The sequence below is a fragment of the Calonectris borealis genome, chromosome 5, assembly GCF_964195595.1.
Source record: "Calonectris borealis chromosome 5, bCalBor7.hap1.2, whole genome shotgun sequence".
NCBI lineage: Eukaryota > Metazoa > Chordata > Aves > Procellariiformes > Procellariidae > Calonectris > Calonectris borealis.
In genome coordinates, this window is record NC_134316.1 from 4,142,143 (window position 1) to 4,161,272 (window position 19,130).

General features: G+C 48.9%; 1 protein-coding gene across 4 annotated transcripts in view; it reads right to left on the minus strand.

Moving 5' to 3' along the window:
* FERMT2 (FERM domain containing kindlin 2) overlaps positions 1 to 19,130 on the minus strand; it is a 52,249-nt gene that overhangs the window by 18,493 nt on the left and 14,626 nt on the right. For all 4 annotated transcript variants that reach the window (XR_012673756.1, XM_075150749.1, XM_075150750.1 and 1 more), the window contains exons 2-3: positions 14,049 to 14,282; positions 1,582 to 1,716 (exon numbers count right to left, since the gene is read on the minus strand). Coding sequence is in view for 3 of the 4 variants with exons in the window: in XM_075150749.1 (XP_075006850.1) it covers positions 1,582 to 1,716; positions 14,049 to 14,282 (369 nt within the window). In the remaining variant the exon portion in view is untranslated. The remainder of the gene's footprint in view (positions 1 to 1,581; positions 1,717 to 14,048; positions 14,283 to 19,130) is intronic.

Genomic DNA, 19,130 nt, shown 5'->3' on the forward strand with positions numbered 1-19,130 from the left:
TTACAGAAGCGTTCAGCACACAAAGTAACGTTGGAACGACACTAGAAACAGTTTATTCAGATTAAAAACATGACTTTTAACTAATTGGACCTAAGCTTCCCAGGTAGCTGCAGTAATTAAACCTGCAGCAAAAGTAATTTCATTCCCAAGGAAAGAAAAACCAGCATGGCATTTCAAAGTGACTCGCTAAAAGACCAATAAATAAATAAAATTTAAAAATATTTTTTGCATATATTTCCCCAAAGCGGGCCAAGTATTTCCTATTAATCTAATGGAGATGCTCTCTGTGAACACTGACTTTTGGAAAGGCTAATTGCTGCTTTTCAAGACGAAAATGCCAAATGAAAATGAAAATTGACTGGAGCCTTGCCCGATGCAGGGAAAACTCCCCGAGCCAGGAGTGGGAGAAGACTAGCCCAGAAGTATTTTTAAGTAACTTAGAGGAGAACGAGCGAGACCACAGCAACTGAAGGATTATTTTTCCCTTGCTACAGACCCGTGCTGACGGTTTGCTGCGGAGCCCGTGGCGCACATCACTCTGGCACCGCAGCTCCAGGGCATCGTCGCCCTCGCCCGCGCCCTGCGCAGCCAAAACCTTTCCGCTTGCAAGCCCGGAGCCACCAATGGCATTAACCACCCCGCACGACCTTCACTTGTACTTCAGTTAATTTAAGACCAATTAATACAAATTTACTGAATCCCAAGATTTTTTTTTTAATTAAAGCTGCCCTGCTTCCCTCTCATCGCTGGATTTAAAACCAAGAGCTTTGGCAGCCAGACACGTCCGGCCCGCCCGGCAGCGCGCATCGCTGCGGCTGCCTCCGTAAGTCCATTTGGGCTGAAGTGCTCCCACTTGACCGACTTTATGGTTTAAGCTCCTGCCATTTGCCTTCAAACACCAAACCTCCAGCAGCCGCGGAGCAGAGCTGAAAAACCCCTCCGGTTGCGAACACCTCCCTCAATTTGCTCCCCGTGGCAAGAGACGTTACTCCATCAGCGATGTTACTCCATTAGCAATTCTCTTAGCAGCTCTGCTCAGGTTCTGTCAGCCAGACTGGCAAACTACCCTCCCCCCAGCAATAAAAGGGTTTTTTTTTAGCATTACAATCTATAGCTATGCCCTTAACATAAGGGAACACTAATGCAATTAATAAAATACTGGTTTTGCTGGGCTATAAATAAGGAGTAGAACGGGGGTACTGCCTAAAACACACCTGGAATTTGACATTAGGAACGATTTTCCATTTAACTCCTTTCTTAATAGGGTAAGAAAACCTTCCAGTAACACAACCTGAGTGTTAAAGTGCTCACACTTGGTTTCTGTTTTATTTTATAAAGTCTGGTTTGTTCTGCTCCCCTCTACGCGTGACAGCTTCAGGCATGCATCTGTGCGACCGCGACCGAGTGCTGCAGCCCTGGATGATTTGTGGAATTTATTTGGGGTCCGTTTCTTGCACAGACCTTAAGGAATTACGTCAGACCGATACCGCTATGTCGTTTTCCACCCCCCATTTTATTATGTTTGCCTCCTGCCAACCCTTTCCCTGCAAGCCTGTCCTTACAAAGCAAGCCCCGGCTCACCGGACCCCGGCGTGATCAGCGGACCCTCCAGCTCGAAGGCATCGTCTTCACATTGATCATCCAACTTCTTCTTTTTTTTCTTTGACGGATCTCTGGGTTTCCTCAACAGGGAGAGCTCTTCCGGATGCCTGATGTCTGGGGAGAAAATGGACCACTTTTACAAGGACGGAAAAAAAGGGGAAAAAAGAACATCCTTCCTTTCGGAACAACATCCAGCAATGTGCAATATCTCCCTCGGCCGATCTTCCTGCTTTGCAATGGTGAAAAATCAAGTTGAGAACATTTTCCCTGCAAGCCTGTCAGAAATACGCACCGTCCTTGGCTGGAGAGGTAACATGGCACCTGGGAAAAAGGCAGAATTTCCCAGGCACAGCCACTCAAATGCAAATACAAGCACTGCGAGACCCTGCGACAGAGCCTAGTACCGTTCCCACCCGTTACCTTAAATATAAATATAAATACAAATATAAATATATAAAAATAAATATAAATATAAAAAAATGTATATATATCAATCATCATGTAAACCCCTATTTAGGCACTTAGGTAACAGGCCAGGTACTCTCCCTTCCACAGGAGCAATCCAAGAGTCAAGCCATTTATTTACATAGCAGACTGGAAATTTTAGAGCCTATATATAAGGCACCCGCTTTTTAAAGAGATCTTGGCCAAAGCGTTTCCTTTTCACAGCAAATCTCTCCCATTTCCCTGCCCGGAACCAGCCTGAATAATTGTAAAACCATGTTATTTAAAATGAAGAGCATCACAGCGTGTTTGTGTGGGAGTATGAGAGGCTAATGAAAAAGGGAATTTTAGGGCCATTTCCCACCAAGGCGGTAATTTGGGTTTGCTTCTCCCTGCTGCAGTCGCTTCCAAGCGGGAAGGGGCTTTCTGGAAAAGCGGAGTCCACATCCATCGTACCACTGGGTCCGGAGGGGAGCCCAGGGTCCTCGCTGCAAAAACCAAGGGAGAAAAAACCCCTCCATCGACTCTAAACCGTCCTCAGTCGATATGTGGGAACTGACCTGGCAAGGCATTCACCTGGGCACGAAGCCATCCTACTGCAACGACGGAAGGCTGCAAAAAGATCGGATTCCTCTGAAATACAGCTTGGATTAGAAAAAAAGGAGATTATGGGTCATGCTTGAGCCTGGAAGGAAGAGTTTCAGAGCTGGCTGTCCACGTTCAAGCCTCTGTGTTGTTTCTAGCTCTGGTTTCTGCGTGTACCCTCCCGAAAATGCTCAGCTGCACCGAGATGGGCAAAGCTTTGGTTTCGGGACGCCCTAAGGAAAGCAGCCGCCGGTCCTGTCCACATCGACGCCTGCAGCCGGAGCTGCGAGGGGGGCCAGGAGACAGAGGAGCCGGAGCTGGCTGCCTCGCAGCCAGGCTGTATTTTCCCACCAAGAGGAACGCCGAACAAGACAATAAGTCATTATCCTAACGAGGAGAGGTTACAGGGTTCATCTCTCGCCGCCGTGCTGGCAGCAGTGGGAGTTTGCTGTACGCTCCCAGGCGCGGGATTATAATTAAACCTGGAATTTGGTCCTCAGCACGTGACCCGAGCGGGACACATCCCCACGGCAGATGTGTCTGCCCCGACTGACGCCCGCCCGCGCCAGCATCTTTCCCTACTGCAAACTGGCGAAACGTCAGGCTGGAAGCGAGCTCTGCCCCCCCCCCCCGCCCCATCCAGGGACACACCGTAAGCCGATTAACCAGAAGTGCTTTTGCACATTTGCCAGGGGATGGCTGCCATTATAAACAGTACGCGCCGAAAATTTCTTTTTTTTTTTTTAAATTTATTAAAGCGTGGCTTCCCTGACAGGTTACATCCCTGGGCTTCGTCTCCCTCTTTGCAGACACGGTGAGCACCACGGGGCCGGCGCACGGGCTGTCCCCTCCTGCGGAGGACACCGCGACAGCCTCCCTGCAATGCTATTTTAAATAACAACCTGTGCTTTTCCCTTTTTTTTCCTGCTATTTTAAATAAAGGCCTGTGCACCACCATCAACCTCGCCGTGCCTGCCACGTTTGGGGGATTTGATCTGAGGTGACTTCCAGAGACGGATCCCGCTAGCCCCGGCGTTCCCAAATCCAGAGGTTGGGCACCCCTGGATTTAACCATCTCTCATATCGCGGGTCTCCCATCCCAAACCATCATCAGGCACAGCTTTAATTTAAGCTTTATTTTTATTTATATATTTTATATAAATTTATTTATATAATATTTATATATTTATTTTTATACATATATGAGCTTTATTTAATCTAAGCTTTAATTTAGCACTGATTTCTTATTACTACGTACACGTTATCATGCTAAACTCCATCCCTGCACCCACTCACCAACACTTCGTTTCACCGCACAACTTTTTGACCATTTCTAGCAATAAATACCTAGCGTACGAACCCAGACAGCTATTCGCATTCCCGTTTATCACAGCCAGCTTACCTCACGAAGAAAAAATCTGCTGGGACAACCAGGGTCAGGCGCAAGGGACAACATGCAGCACAGCCTAAAATGAGGAGTTCCCCTGGTATTTTGCTAGCAAGGTTTATACTCTGGTGTTTATTTATGGTGCATTAGCAACTGATACAGCCTCTCAGCTGAAACCATTCAGAGAGGCCAAGAGAAGGGCTCCGGGCCAAGCTCGGCTCCTGAAAGCAATCCGTTGGAGACGGCCCAAAGCTTGACCATCTGATTTCAAAGCAACTTTTTATAGTCCCTCAGTTGTTCACGACACTATTGCCGGATTACAAAGGATACGGGCAAGTTTTCGGCTGCTGCTTCGAAACGGCGCACGGCCGCGGGGCATGGCAAAGGCAGCGGCATCTTTCTGATGCCGGAGCATCCCGAGCGTGTTTCCCATCGATAAGCCGCAAATTTCTCCGGAACAACGGTCGGCTGGACATACCATCATCTCCAAGACTTTACAAACCCACTGAAGGCAACTGAGGGTTGCAGGGGCAATTAAAAATAAAGCCCATCGTGCTAAAAAGCAGAGAGGAGAAAAGCGGCAAGAAAGCGACGTTGTTTTTATTTCCTATCCCAGAATTAGAGAAAAAGCAAGAAGCAACTTTGCACGTTTCAATCTTTCAGTAAACTGCTGGTGAAAACAATGTTTGCCGCTGCTTATGATTAGTAAGTTCTACAAAGGGTCTTAAAGCGTGTTTTGAATCGAGCCGGGCTTGGCAAGCACGGTGGTTAGTTACTGTAGCTAAAGCAGAGCCTGTCCCAGGGTGGAAGGGCTTGTAGATGGTAAGGCTCCAGCTAACTGGAAACTGGGACAAGGCACCGCTCCAGAGCCCCAGTCCCTGTTTTCTGGCCGTAAGAGCAAGAGAAAGATCATTAAAGTATGCAAGTAGTGCAAAAAAGTGCAAGTCTCTTATATAGGTGTGGGCTTTTTACGAAGTCCCACTGCACCTGGAGGAGCCCATTTGCTGGAGTTGTTCACCTGGGGTAAAACATCTCCCCAGGGTTTGACTTCAGCCCCAAATTCCCACTCAAAACCCTCCGTTAGCTATTTCATCCACGTTTTCCAGCTGAAGCCAAGCTGCTCCTGCCAAAGGTCACTTTGAAGGAAAAAGGGTCAGTGAAATGTGGGTGGACCAGGAGAAGTGACCTTCTGGACAAGGCTAATGTGTTGACACCTCAACTGGGGGGGGCTGTGTTTGCTTTAAAAGAGACTCCTTGTCTGTACACACGGGACAGATGGCACTGGCAACGTCTACTAGAATTTACTAAAAATGATCCTTTTAGCATTTTATTTCTATTTATTGGGTAAGCACATGAAAACCCAGCTATCCAGCCTCTTACCAAGCATCCCTGGCATTGCCGGTGGCAGCCACCAGCAGAAACCATTTGCGACGATACGCGGCGTGCTCCGTACGGAGGGGAGAGCGCCAACCAAAATCTGGTCCAAAACCATTTTTCAGCTGGATCTGACCGGGAACCGTTCGTATTTTGACATCTCCTCCAGCCCGCACTGGACCAGCTGCAGCCGCGGCTGAGTCCTAACATTGCTGCAGCTCCACGTCCACGTCCCACCAGAAGGGCTTCGTCAAACTTAGGGGATTTGTTGCCCAGAGAGGTGGTAGATGCCCCATCCCTGGGAACATTCCAGGTCAGGTTGGACGGGGCTCTGAGCAACCTGATCTGGTTGGAGATGTCCCTGCCCACGGCAGGGGGGGTTGGACTAGATGGCCTTTAAAGGTCCCTTCCAACCCAAACCATTCTGTGATTCTATGATTTTATCAAGTGAGGGAAATGCCCTTTGGCGAGAGGAGCACACACATATGCATTTCATAGGCGGCATTTCAAAAATGCAACCAGGAGGGTGGCTTTCAACCTCCAAGAAAAATTTTTCCAACCGTTGGATGAAGCCATTTTACTCCCTACAGCATCTTCTTCTCCATCTGCCTGCAAGAGCCTACTTGTGCCTGCGCTGTGTCCCGCTGAAGACAAATCCATGCCCTTTTTTTCCTCGTGTAATCCCTCATTTCTCGTCCAGCCCCCCCACAGCTCACCCAGCCCAGCCGTGCCCATTTATCTCCCACCCAGAGACGAACAGCAGAGCTGAGATGAAACCCTCCTTCTTCAACAGTACACCGACTGCACCCAGAAAACTGGCTTTAAAGAAAAATATCCGCCTTGCAGTGTGTAAAATTCACAATTTATGCTCTTTTGCATTGAATCCACCAAGTCAATCTTGCAGCTGCTGCCTCTTTAACCACCCAGGTGTATCGCGATGGGAAAGCAGTTGTGGTCAGAGACGGGACCGAAATCCACGTGTCTTGGTGTAGAAGAAGGGGTAATTTCGCTGCTTGGTCCCCATCCAAGATGCAGGGTGCCCCGACCCCACCAAACAGCACGGCAAGGGGTCGGGGGACACACAGCGACGATCTCGGTGCTCCGAGGGATGAGCTCTCACTCCCACGAGAAATCAGATTCGCGGTTTTCTTGCATCACCTACACACGCAACACGGCATCATCGGCTGGAAGCGTTCTCTGAGTATGTACCGACTTCCCCAAAATTTTAAATTATGGGAAATCACACTAGTTTCAATATTCCGTTTTGATACGTAAGAAAAACTAATTCTCCAAAGAAGCTCTTAGCATCCATTTTTCCACCCGATTTCTGGCTCCCTTAAAAGGCCAGAAAGCTGGTTCGCCTGGTTAGCTCTTGAAGCATAAAAACTCCGTAATTTTACTTGTAGCACAGACAGCATTTAAGGGAAATCCTCTCTTTAATGCTGATCCAGTTACCCTCCGTTAGGAAATGTGTTTTGAAGTGGGATATTTCTGTACTGGATCACCGCTGTCTCGAAGCAATGACTCATAAAAATTACAGCCTTTGCACATCGACATGACGATTCTTAGAAAAATGAGACTTCAAACCCCATTTCTCTCCCATTTCAGATTTTTAAAAAAAAAAGAAACCTATTTTTCTTTGGAATGAGTGAATTCTATGGATCGCGTTTCCTGAATTTACAGAATTCCTGAGTTTACAGAACTAAGTATCCGACTTATCTTCAACATAAATTCACTGGAGATAAGGTTTTGCAAAACAGACCACAGGCAAAAAAAAAAAAAAAATAAAAAGACTTCTACAACTTTTGAAGTGCCTGGAGATAAGACCGTGGTTGTACCGGACGCTGGGCAGTATCTGATGGTGGAGCAGGTCCTCACCCCCTTTAGCACAGTTTACTAGGTTTGTACACCCGCCTACATTCAGAACATTTTATTATGGGTTCTTCAGCTGCCTGGTTGCTTAAATATTTATTTGGGTAAAAGCCAAGTTCTCCACTTGCTGCCCCAGGCCATGCAGCTATGTCAGGACATCCCGCAAAGCCTCCTGAGATGCCCAACGAGTGCCACGGGCGCAGACCAAACTGGGGCTGACCCTGGCAAGGGCTTTGCCAGAGCCTTCCCAAATTCAGCGTGGAAAACCCAAGTGCCTGTTGACTTATTGACTCGCCGCCGGAGCAATGATCTGCAAAAACCACCTGAAAAATGAGGTTTGCAGCGGAGCGACCGCTGCTCGCAAACACCGTCTGTGAGTGGTACCCAGAGCTGAAATCAGGCACCATCGGCCGGGAGGGACCCAGGAGGAGGAGGAGGAGGAGGCAGCCGGCGGCGATGGAGCCAAGCGTTATTGCAAGGCCAATAAAAAGGGCCACGGGAGAGACAGAGTCAACAACCGCTGAATGTTTGGATGGTTTTTTCCGCAAGTGGGACGAAATCCCCAGGCTCCAGTTATCCGGATGCCTCTCAGAGCACAGACAGCACTTGGAGCCTTTGCCCCTGAAGTGTCTGAACTGCAGCTAAAGTGAAATTAAACTCAATTAAATTAAGCACCACAAACAAGAGAAAAAATCCACTTATCCCCTCTGTATCGGACCATAAAGAGCAATCAGAATAATCTTAAGGAAGGTGGTGGCACTGGGTTTGCCAGCATCTCCTAATGTCTTCAGGATGAAAGTCTATTTAAAGGGTCTCTGTCAACAGCAGAGTAAGGATGAAAAAATTCACTGACTCACGCGGTGACATACAACCTGATGCTACTCGACAGGCAGAACAGGGACCGGGGTGGGGAGGGGGGAGAAAAGGGAATATTTTTTTCCATTTCAGTCACTTTGCAATTAAATCTCGTTATTTCCCTTACAGCCCAGTTCCCGGTGTTCGTCTGGATCCTACACAACAGCTGCAGATGAATACAGGCAAGCAATAAAAGCGGAAAACAGCGAAATGAAGAAGTTGGCAGCGGTACACTTGGGCCTCGTAATTTAAAAAGCTGAGTACATTGCAATTTGGCCGACTCTCTAAATGGTAAGATTTCCTTCCACACCCATCCCCTAGACATATTTAGAAATAGCTGCGCTACTGCCAAACCTCTCTGCTCGTGGCAGCAAAAGGCAGCAAACCCTTGCTCGGAATTTCACTGGGTCTGTCTCCGCACCGGTACGTGAACGCCGTCTCCAAGCATCTTCACGGTGCTACTGAGCGTCCAGAGACTATATCACGAGATGCTGGTGTCAACCCCCAAATATCCCCCGAGATGCTCACATGCATCTACCAGGACTCCGTTTCAGCCCCACTCTTTTAGGAAAAATGCGACTTTATTTTCCAGTGGGGCGTGAAGGAATTAAATAAGGTTTAAAGAGGTTTGCAATGGGGGGTTTGCAATGGCGAGGAGTAACTCCAGACAGCTCTGCCTCCCGGAAAGCAACCGTGCCGGGGCTGCGGCTCCGCATGCTAACGGGCACGGGCAGAGCCCTGGGAATGCTGCGCATCTCGGAGTACCAAAGGGTTTCAGTTTTGCAAAAAAAAAAAAAAAACACAGCAGCTTTTTATAGAAGTTTTTTTGGCAACTGAGGGCGTGGAAATATTACAAATACTTCAGAAGTCAGAGGACGTTCTGTACTGGAGCGGAGACCATTTATAAAGAAAAAAAAAAAGGTAGGGTCATATTCGGCGTCTAGACTGCTGGACGGTGTCGCCTTGCTGGTGCTGGGCTTGCACCACGCCGCTCCCAAATGCCACCGTCACCTCGTCTCCGGTTGCGTTCGGTGGCTGGAGGCTGAAGCAAGGAAGACCGGCTATCGCCTTCCCATCAGTCACACAGCCTCAGGCACCTTGTTATTTTGGAGCCGGAAAGGCGAGGGGAAGATCCCGTCACCCTCACGGGACTCTCCGCACCCCATCCCTCCTCCCTGGGGTGGGACTACCCTCGCCCTATGCAAAAGGGGTCCCAATTTTCCCTGGGGAGCTGGGGACCGGAGCGAGACGGGATGCGGGCACGGAAACTGCCGCTGCTCGACACAGGATGCTCCGCAGACTTCGTTTTCCAAAACAGGTGATTAATTCACACGAAGCTCTTTGAGGATTACGAGGCAGGAGCTGGGTGTGATGCCCTACCAGCCTCTGGGGGGAAAAAAAAAAAGACCTGAAGGGAATTTCTCCATCTCGCACAGCCTCAGGGCGGGTGAGGGAGGGTGTAGTCATGAATTTTGGAGCGCTTCCTCCCAGAGTTGCCTCCTCCCAGCTCCGGCACCACATCCTCCTCCCGGTGCTCCCAGCTCCCACCAGCACCAACTGCAACGATCTCTCCTCCTCTGCTCAGGCTGGAGGGCAGCGTAGGTCCCAAATCTTCACAGCCAGAAGAAGAGGAGAAGGATGCCAGCTTTTACCCCATCGCAGCATCTCCCCTCGCCCTGCGGCTCTGCAACATACGCCCTTTCCCCCCGGAGAAGCAGCATCGCCGGGGCAGGAAACACCGAGGCATGGGAAAAAACTTTCACACTTGCATCTCACTGTTTGCTTTTCCTCTCCCACGTGCCCACACAGCAGCAGCGGATCCCGCCTGGAGTCCCTTGCTGCTCCCAGGACACATGGAAAAAAAACTACAGGCAGCAGCAGGAGAAAGGGGATGCTGTAAAGAAGCAGCTTAAGGGCATGAGCAGATGCAAGGCGTCTGCTCTCCTGGAATCAAATGAAGCTGTTGTGGAGGAAAAGAGGATTTTTCTTGCTCGTTGTTGTGTAGGATGATGGGTTAGCAGGAGCTTTGCAATGCAGCCACATCTCCTATCTCCCCAAATCCCACTTTCCAATGAGGATATTCCCACCCACACCGATAAAGTGTTGATTGCAGCCACATCAAATTGCATTTGTGTGTTTGATGGGCTCTCTGCTGGGCACGAATATCTCCCCAGCGGGACGACATGAGGAGGGGGGCACGCGGGAGCCCCGCAGGCAGCACCCCATCCCAACCTCCGCGCCCCGCTGCGGTCAGGCAGGCAGCACAAACCCCTGCCGCTCCAAAAAAAAAAAAAAAAAGAAAAAAGTGAAGTTTTACTTTCTCTTTCTCTGGTCTTTAATTGCAGATCAAAGCTGGCCCTTCAGGCCGGCGCCGCCTGCCAGCAGCTGCTCCCGGGCAGGCTTCCAGGCCACCCTTCGGGTGAGGGCTGCCCATCCCATCCACCGCCCGCTCCTCTCCTCCTGCCTGCTCCCACCCCAGGCAGGGTCAATCCGTGCCGTTAACCCTCCCCACCGCTTGCTGTGGGAATCGAGGGGCTGCAATCCAGCGACCGGGAATGAGATCGGGTTTTTTTCCGGCTTCGCACGACCTCCGAGAAAGCCAGGGATGTGCGAGCGGCTCCAGCATCTTCCCACAGCCACCTCCGGGCTGCCCCCGGGGAGCCGCAGCCCGGCCGACGGTGGGAGCTGCCCTTTGCAGTAACTTCATTCTGCACAAGAACAGAGATTTTTCTTTCAAAAGCAACCACATGCTGCAACGGTGACGCCTCTGGGTACAATTTAAAGGGGATATAAGAAAAGGCACAACCCTAAATAATTCACCCAAGTGTGTCGCTGCTTGTGTATAGAGGATTTTATAAGTGCAACCAGCTAGAGTCCCGGCAACATGAGGAATTACTTAAATTACTCATTAATCATGCCATATGCTAAAATTACTGAAGTGTGTAATTAAATGCTCCGGGGGCAATGAGAGAAAACAGTTGTAGACAAAATATGAGCAACTCACAAGCACAGTTCTGTCGGCTGGACATTGGTCCGGGCCACACTGGACCCTAATTTTAGAAATCAAGGGATTTCCAGAGACAAGAGCTATGCTGTTAGAGCAGGATTACTTCTTTCCCTGTCTGCCTTGAAATATCTACTCCGTTTTCCTTGGGGAGACAATTAGCATGATTAATACGGGGTACGAGTGCTCTCTGCAGCCAACCTGTGCAGAGATGCTGCGGAGGGCAGGAAAAGGTAATGGAGAAAAATGGGGCAGCATAAACACTAACCTGGGGTGGGGGGGAAAAGAGGGAAACAGGCGGGTTGAGAAAGTAACTTAGCATGGTCTGCAAGACCCCAAGAGAGGGTTGTGTTGCCGGAAAAAGAAAATGCAAGCTCCCCGGGCTGCCGCAGGGAGCCGGGATGACCCCACCACCCTACAGCCGCTCTGATTTTTGGCAAGCCGCAGTGGGCACCGAGGTGCGGGCAGATATCCCCCACGCCTTCCAGGAACGAAACACCCTGTGCAAATTCAGCATGACATCTCCGGGATGATTTTGCACGCCAGAAAGCAGCAGCCCCTCTCGCCCGGCAAGCGCGTGACCTCCCGGCCGAGATTAGCTCCTGCCTCCATCAGTGCTCGGCTCCGGGACCCCGCGCTTGAGGACGTGTCTGACCCGCGGCACAGCACCAAGGTCACACATGGAGGGAGAAAGGACAGGAGGTGACCGGGATTTGCGTGGTGTGGTTTGGTGTTTGCCCCACGTAGCTCTTGGTTCCTATGTTTCATATATATATATATATATATATAAAAAATATATGTATAGGAAAAATTAAATAAATAAAAATATATATGTCATGCCACTGGGAAGCTCTTCCCTGGACTGCAGAGGTATTTGGACACCCATATAATATAGATATAATAGCTGTATTTGGACACCTATTATATATACACCTATGTATAACAGGCGTCCAAATATAGCTATTATAGCTGTATATAATAGGTGTCCAAATACACCTATTATATATACATCTGTGTATAGCAGGTGTCCAAATACACCTATTATATATACATCTGTGTATAGCAGGTGTCCAAATACACCTATTATATATACATCTGTGTATAGCAGGTGTCCAAATACACCTATTATATAAACATCTATGTATAGCAGGTGTCCAAATACACCTATTATATCTATATCATATAGGTGTCCTCTGCGGTCCAGGGAAGAGCTTCCCAGCCCCTCCAGCACCGCTACCTCCCTGCATCCCGATCCCCCCTTCCCTCCAGCCGATGTTGAGCCGATGTGACCGACTTCCCCGTAGCTCTGCTGAACATCTGGCTCCCAGTAAACACAAAGACAAGGGCTAAACAAGATTTCATCGCTGTATTCAGCCAAATAGTTTCCCTCCATCCTCAAATAGCTCAGGCTGGTAAGAGTCACTAAAAGGAGACTGAAGTTTCCAGCAAAAATCCTGCTTTCTCCAAAATCGGGAACATTTATTCCAGCACGTCGGATGCCATGGAAGGAAAGTCAGAACCACCCTTGACAGATGTGTCCCCCCCGCCTGCTGCAGAGAGCTCCTACCACAGCTGGGCTCCAGCTCTCCGGGCGGCTTTTTCCCCTTCCACATCTTTAAATATTAGCATTATTCTGCCGGTTTGTTCATAAATACACTGAGAGCCCTGGAGTTGAATAAAGAGCTACTTCAGGCCCATGTAAGGTTCTGACTGCTCGGCAGCGTCAGTGAAAGATCTCTTGTTACGTGATTAACTGTATCAGAATTTCCTGACGTGACTCACTGCTAGAAAGATTCGTCAGCAACCAAGCGGACGCCTGTGACCTCTCTGTCTAGCATGGCATTAAAAACAGCAGTAGGAGACGGGGGGGGGGAAGCAAAATCAACTGGGAAATAATGCTGGCTAAGCCTTTTCTATTTTAAGGAGAAATTGCCCAATATTTATATTTAAAAAAAAAACCACCCAGGAAAGAAATAGCAGAGATTCGTAATCAGCTATATATACCGACCTAACCACAGATGCGCCGGCGGCCACGCCGTAACGCCGCACGTACGGCTGAGCTCTTCCTGCCTCACGAAACAACTGGGTCAGCCAAGAGCAACCCTAGCTGCTTTTTGAGAGCAGAAATAGATTTACTACGGCCGAGGTCAGGTTGCAGGCTCCTTTCGGAGGGGAGCAAGCCGGGAAGGACACCGGTACGGAGCCCATGCCGAGCACTTATTTGAGTTCCTCGGAGCAGAGTTACCAGGTTTTTTTTTGGAGGGAGAAAGAAGCACCGGCTTCTGGGATAAAAAATTTGTGAAGATGGGTAAAAAGCGATGCATAAAAGCAGCAGCCTGGGACAAGCCCTGTGTAGCTGGTAGGAAACGATCCATCCTTTCTTCTAGGGCTTCTTCTCAACAAGAGAAAGGCTCGTGAAGAGGAGTTGGGGAGGAGAGAGGTTCCCTCCCTCCACCAGACAGTTTTACAGTGAAGCACCATCACTTAATCTCTAATACGATTTTCCAGTGGAAAAGAACCCACAGAGCTGGCAGGTTTCCTATTTCAGGGTTTTTTTTTCATCTAGCACATAAATTTGCAGAAAAAAAATTACAACCCAACACCAGCAGCTTCGCCCCGCCTAAGACAAAACTGAGAACAGCCTTGCTTCGAAACGGAATTCAGCACCAAAACCTATATTTCTTCTTACGTTTGCAGTATGATCGGTCCCATTATTTAAGTATTTACACATAAAAGGTTAGGTTTGCAAGGGAAAAATAGCGGATACCCAGGCTGCTCGATGCCCAGGTGACCGTCAGGTGTTTGAAGCTGGAAAATAACATTAATTTACTAAGTTTATGAGATGAGCACACATGCCGAAGGACAGGCAGGAGCCAAACCAAACGACGACCTCCCCACCTGTGGCTTTCGGCACTCGCTACTTACTGAATGTTTTGCAGATGTCAGAAACTGCCTTGAAGACCCGGTCCGAGAAGTTGACTTTCACCTTGACGTACTTCATGTTGGGCAGCTGAAGGCGAAGCAGCTTGTGCTGAGGTGTGAACTGGAGCTTGGCGTCAGCCTGTATCCCGTATTTGTCCAACGTCCAGTGCGTTTTAAGGAGCCAAGTTTTCTTCTTTTCCCACCACAGCGCGTGATCCGACCAGTCTTTCTTGACATCTAGAACAAAGAAACCATTTTACCAGTTAAAACCCGGACCAGAATTAGCCTTCAAAAGACAAAGAAGTTTAAATGCGTTTAACCGAGAATCGATCCAAAAACGCCGGCAGCCTTTTTCAGATACAAATAATTGCTTGTACTCAATAGCATCTAGAAGCCACCTTGGAGGTAAAAATAGGAAAGAACCCAAGAGGAATAAGGATGAGACACAACGTGTCTGTGGATCACTAAGCCCAGCAGCGATGAAGCTGGAGCATGAAGCCAAGGGGTCATGAACGACCTGACACCTTCCTCGGGAGGGATTTTGCACAACTTTTTAGGTTAACTACCAATTCTTGGGTTCCCCATCCCCACCACGTACTACACCTGCGCTACCCGGAGGTGAGTCCAGCCACCTCAGCACACACGGAAAGCAGAACTGGAAGGAGTTTTGCAAGAAGAATTAAAGAGAAACACCGTGTCTTCTCCAGGTCTTTCAGTTCCTACAAACAAAACTGGAAAATTCCCAAAGTTCCTTCCCAAAGGAACAACAGTGCAAAACCCAACAGCCACGTCTCCTTCCAGCAGGGACGTAACCATGGGGTCTTTGAAGGTCACGTCCAAGTTGGGAAGCATTTGGGGAACCAAAGCACGGCGATAACTCCAAAAGACGGCCACCGTGCAACATTTTCCCTAACGCCTGGAATATTTTTCGCTAACACCTGCCCTGCTCTCCCCACAGCCCCCTGCCATCCCTGCGGAGCACCTTCCAGTCCGACAGCCGCCGACCGGCATTAACGGCGCAATGTCCCCCCACCACGCAGGAGAAAGGGAAGGAGAGGGGGAGGGAATGATCCAGGCGCTGCAGCTGCACTTTGCAAAGCTCTGCTTAGCCTAATCCCTCCGTCTCCAAAAATACTGACCGGGGGGGTGTGTCAGCATCGACGGCGACAGCCGAAGCTCTCATTTCAAAGGAAAAACCAAACGTTTCCGCAGGATGTCATCTGGGCAAGCACACGAGAACCTCAAGAGGCTGCAGGACAAGTTACAGGGACATTTCTGCACTCGATATTGCAAATGATAGAGTTACCAGTAAGTTTTGAGCTTACGGACTTTGTACGAGGATTATTTTAGTTTTCGTAATAAAAAAAGAAGCTTGAAAGCAAGGCACTTTCCAGGTTAAGGCACCGGTAATAAAATAATTCAGTTTTCAGCTCCAGATCCTCCTCAGATGCCAGATTCCCAACATGAAACATCAGTTTAACCCAAATTAAAACCGCCAGCTGACATTTACTGCAACAGCTCCTTCCTCCGTCCTTCCGCATCGATGCTCGTGCACGGCGGGGCACCAGCCGGAAAGGCAGGGGCGAACCCAGCAGGGTCCAGGGGCGAAGCCCCACCAAACAGGCTGAAGGTACCGAGGAACACACTCCAGGACAGACATCCTGAAGACTATCCCCACGAGCCACGTCTGAACTTAATCGAGATGAGAACAATGTGACAAATGAACTTTTTCTGTCCCTATCTGAAAACGGGATCTTGAGCTCAGGGTTACTGAGAAAACCCAGCAGAAGCTTTTTTTTTCTTTGAACTCCTGGTATAATGGCATAATCATGCAGCCAGAAAGTGGAAACGTTCAGCTAGACTTTTCAACAGCTTTGTACAATCAAATTAAACAAAACCAAATATAGAAAAGCATGCAAGCTTGCACAAGCCTTGGCTACTCTCAAAAAAATCTGAGAAATCATTACAATGGACTTTGGTAATGAAGTCCAACTTCTGCCCTACTGAAAGCTGAACAAATTGGCACTGAAAGTCTGGGGGGAGGGAAAAAAAAAAAGGCATTTTGAATCACTAACATTTATGCCTAACAGAAGGGGATTTGGGTTTACGCTGCAGATTAACCTTTCAGGCCATGGCACAAATATGCACAGCATCGTCTTTCGGCCTGAGGGCAATTAACACTTTGAATTAACAGTGAGATGTTGGCTATGGCCAGAAAGGTAAAGGTTTGTGGCTGCCCCACGGGGTAGTTATATATAAAAGAGCTTGGCAAATGTTTAGCAGCTGCCTTGTGGGGTTGAGTTTAACGTGTTGACAAGAAACCTTCGGTGCTTTGCAAGGCAGCTGGTGTCACCCAGGGCTTGGAGCAATCCTTGCGCACCGGGGAATGCCAACCACCTGGTTAAATCTGATCAAAGGTTTATAAATCTTCACCAATTCACGAGTTACTGATTCGTCGGGGTTACAGCTTTACGACAAGGCTTATTATTTCAGCTCAGTCTTTTCCCATTTACTACTGTCAGCCGCAGGACGGGGCCCTTTGTATTTATGGAAAGCAAGCCGAGAGCCCGGGTAAGTGTCCAAGTGCTGCAAACTCATTTTAGAGATCCCAGCCCTCGAATTCAAAAGGTTACTACAGGTCCAAAGCCACGCTGCAAATCTCAGCGGAGGTGTTTGCAGATCCACAAGCTCCTCTGAGCTGCTAAATGCTACTTGCACATCCCTGAGCTGCAATTTCCAGCCATGAATTGTACCAGCCTTACGGCAACGCTGTCACGCAAAGAAGCAGAAATGGTCAGAGCCGGCAAGTGTTCATCAGCATCTCAATCAAAGCAAATAGTAAAAGAAACAGAATTGTTTGGTGGGGTGGGAAAATGCATCCGTATTAGTCTAAATCAGGCTGATTCCCGGCTGTGGCACGGCAGGGGGAGAGGAATGCCAGAGCCACCAGGATTTAGGTGTCCTTAGTGCAATAAAAAAGTATCCTCCCATCACGGTCACCTTGGGCAAAGGCAAGCACCGAGGGATCCCTGGAAATGAGCTGCACACATTTGCTAGGGTCATAGCAAATCGTTGCCATCAATGCTCCCCTTCCAGGCAAGGAACCTGCCAGGTGAAGGCTGCGGGGCAGCCCGGCGGGCTGCGGGCTTTCGGGGAGGCTGTGGAGACACGGAGGCTGGAGCTGTCGGCATCACTTGGAGCATAGGTTGGGGACAGGGAGTTCCAGGAGCCCAGCCCCAGCAGCAGCGCCCGCGGGAAAGGGAAGCACGGCGCTTCCTTCCCGGCATCAAAAATAATCCCCGCTCCCCGCTTCCTCCACCTCCCTGCGCAGCCTGAACCGAAACCTCGGCTGCCGGGAGCCCGGGAGTGATTTTTTTTGAGGAAGAACCTGGTTTTGCATTTGCCTCCCAAAACCGTGCCAAGAGGCAGAGACACGGCACGGGTGATGCTGAGGACATTCTGTACGGCAAAACCCACAGAGCAAGCTTGCTGTTCGCCTTGAAAAGCTGTTCAGACGGTCCTGCAAACGCAAGAAGCATCTTAAATCAGCCAGACGGCTGCAGAGACCTCTGCAAGGACAGAACATTATGAGAAGAGGTGAAGGGCTGCTCAATAAAGTTTTAAACCTTACACATCCTTAGCTTTCAATGGATGCCAGTGCCTCGCCGCGGTCACATCGCACCAGCTTGTCCAGCACGTTTACAATTGCAGATTTTTATTCCCACAGCTACCACTAAATTCACATTCAGAATTCAAGCAGCAGAAAATAAGTCTTAGTTGAGATGCATACGAAATGTATTTTAATTCTGGGCTTGCTATTGCACAGATACACACGTACACAATTACCATTTAAGCAACAAAGCCAAATTTTGGTGAAGTGCGAAGAAGACGGAGGCAACCCCATCCGCTCTGCCTGATGGCCCATTTACCCCAGCAGCCGGCTGCTCCAAACGCGTTCCCTCTGCCGATCCGTGGATTTTCAAAGGCCCTTTTCTGCTCCGCTTCTGCAGCAGCTATTGAACCTCCCTTCTTCAGAAGCATTACCGTCACTTGGCAGGCTCTCTGTGCGAGCTTATGACTTACTAGCAATAGTATACAAGTCTCCGGCGTTACATAAACACTGTATTTGCCTTGTTATTTCGGGATATCCCCTACTGCAGATGGGCCCTCCTTCTGTGCACCGCTCGGAACAAAAGAGCCCCCATACGACCGAATACACCTCTTTTTTTTTTTGCCCCCTCCCTGGCACACGTTAAACCCCACTAGATGGATATTTGGAGAGCGGGAATCTCCAGCAGCAGTGGTCTCCACTTCTGGGAAAGGCTCTCGCGGGATAGCACCAGATCCCCTTTCACACACGCATCCCTGATTAAATCCATCGGAAAGCAAAGCGCCTACGAATGCCTCCATCACCTTAATATTGGAGGGAGATTATTAGAAAGCTCCTGCGTAAGCTTGAGTAGGTACGTAGGGAACTTCTGCAAGCCTGTCTGGTTTGCATCATGTTTTTTGTTTGATTTTTGGAAACAAAGATTTGCAGCTGAAGCTGGTTTCTTTGCAATACTCTGCACCTCAGGAGGGGCGGCGGATGCAGCCAAAGCAGTGGTTTCAGTTCATTTCTTAATTATAATTGATGGCTTTTAGAGCAACGGATTCAAGTCTTCAGCCCTCCTGGGGGAGCAATACGAAAGGACCATCCTCCTCCGGTACAAAACACGGCAGAACCAAAGCCCATCCATCCCACTGTTTATTTTTCCATAGGAGCAGAATTAGCACAGCAGCCCTCCCCGGTCCTGGCTCTTCCGCAGCGGTGAGCGTGCACCAGGGGTGCCTTTAACGATGATTAGTCCTGCTCTGGGCTAATCACGCTCGGGAAGCTGAGGTAGCAAAATGCCTTTCCATTACCCACACGATACCTCCAATCGATCCATATATATACACACACACAAATATTATGTACATAAATGTATATACATACACATTTACATCATATATATACACATATATGAAAAATATATGCATATATATGTACACACACAAAATGTATGCATATATAAAATACATATACACATATATATGTGTGTC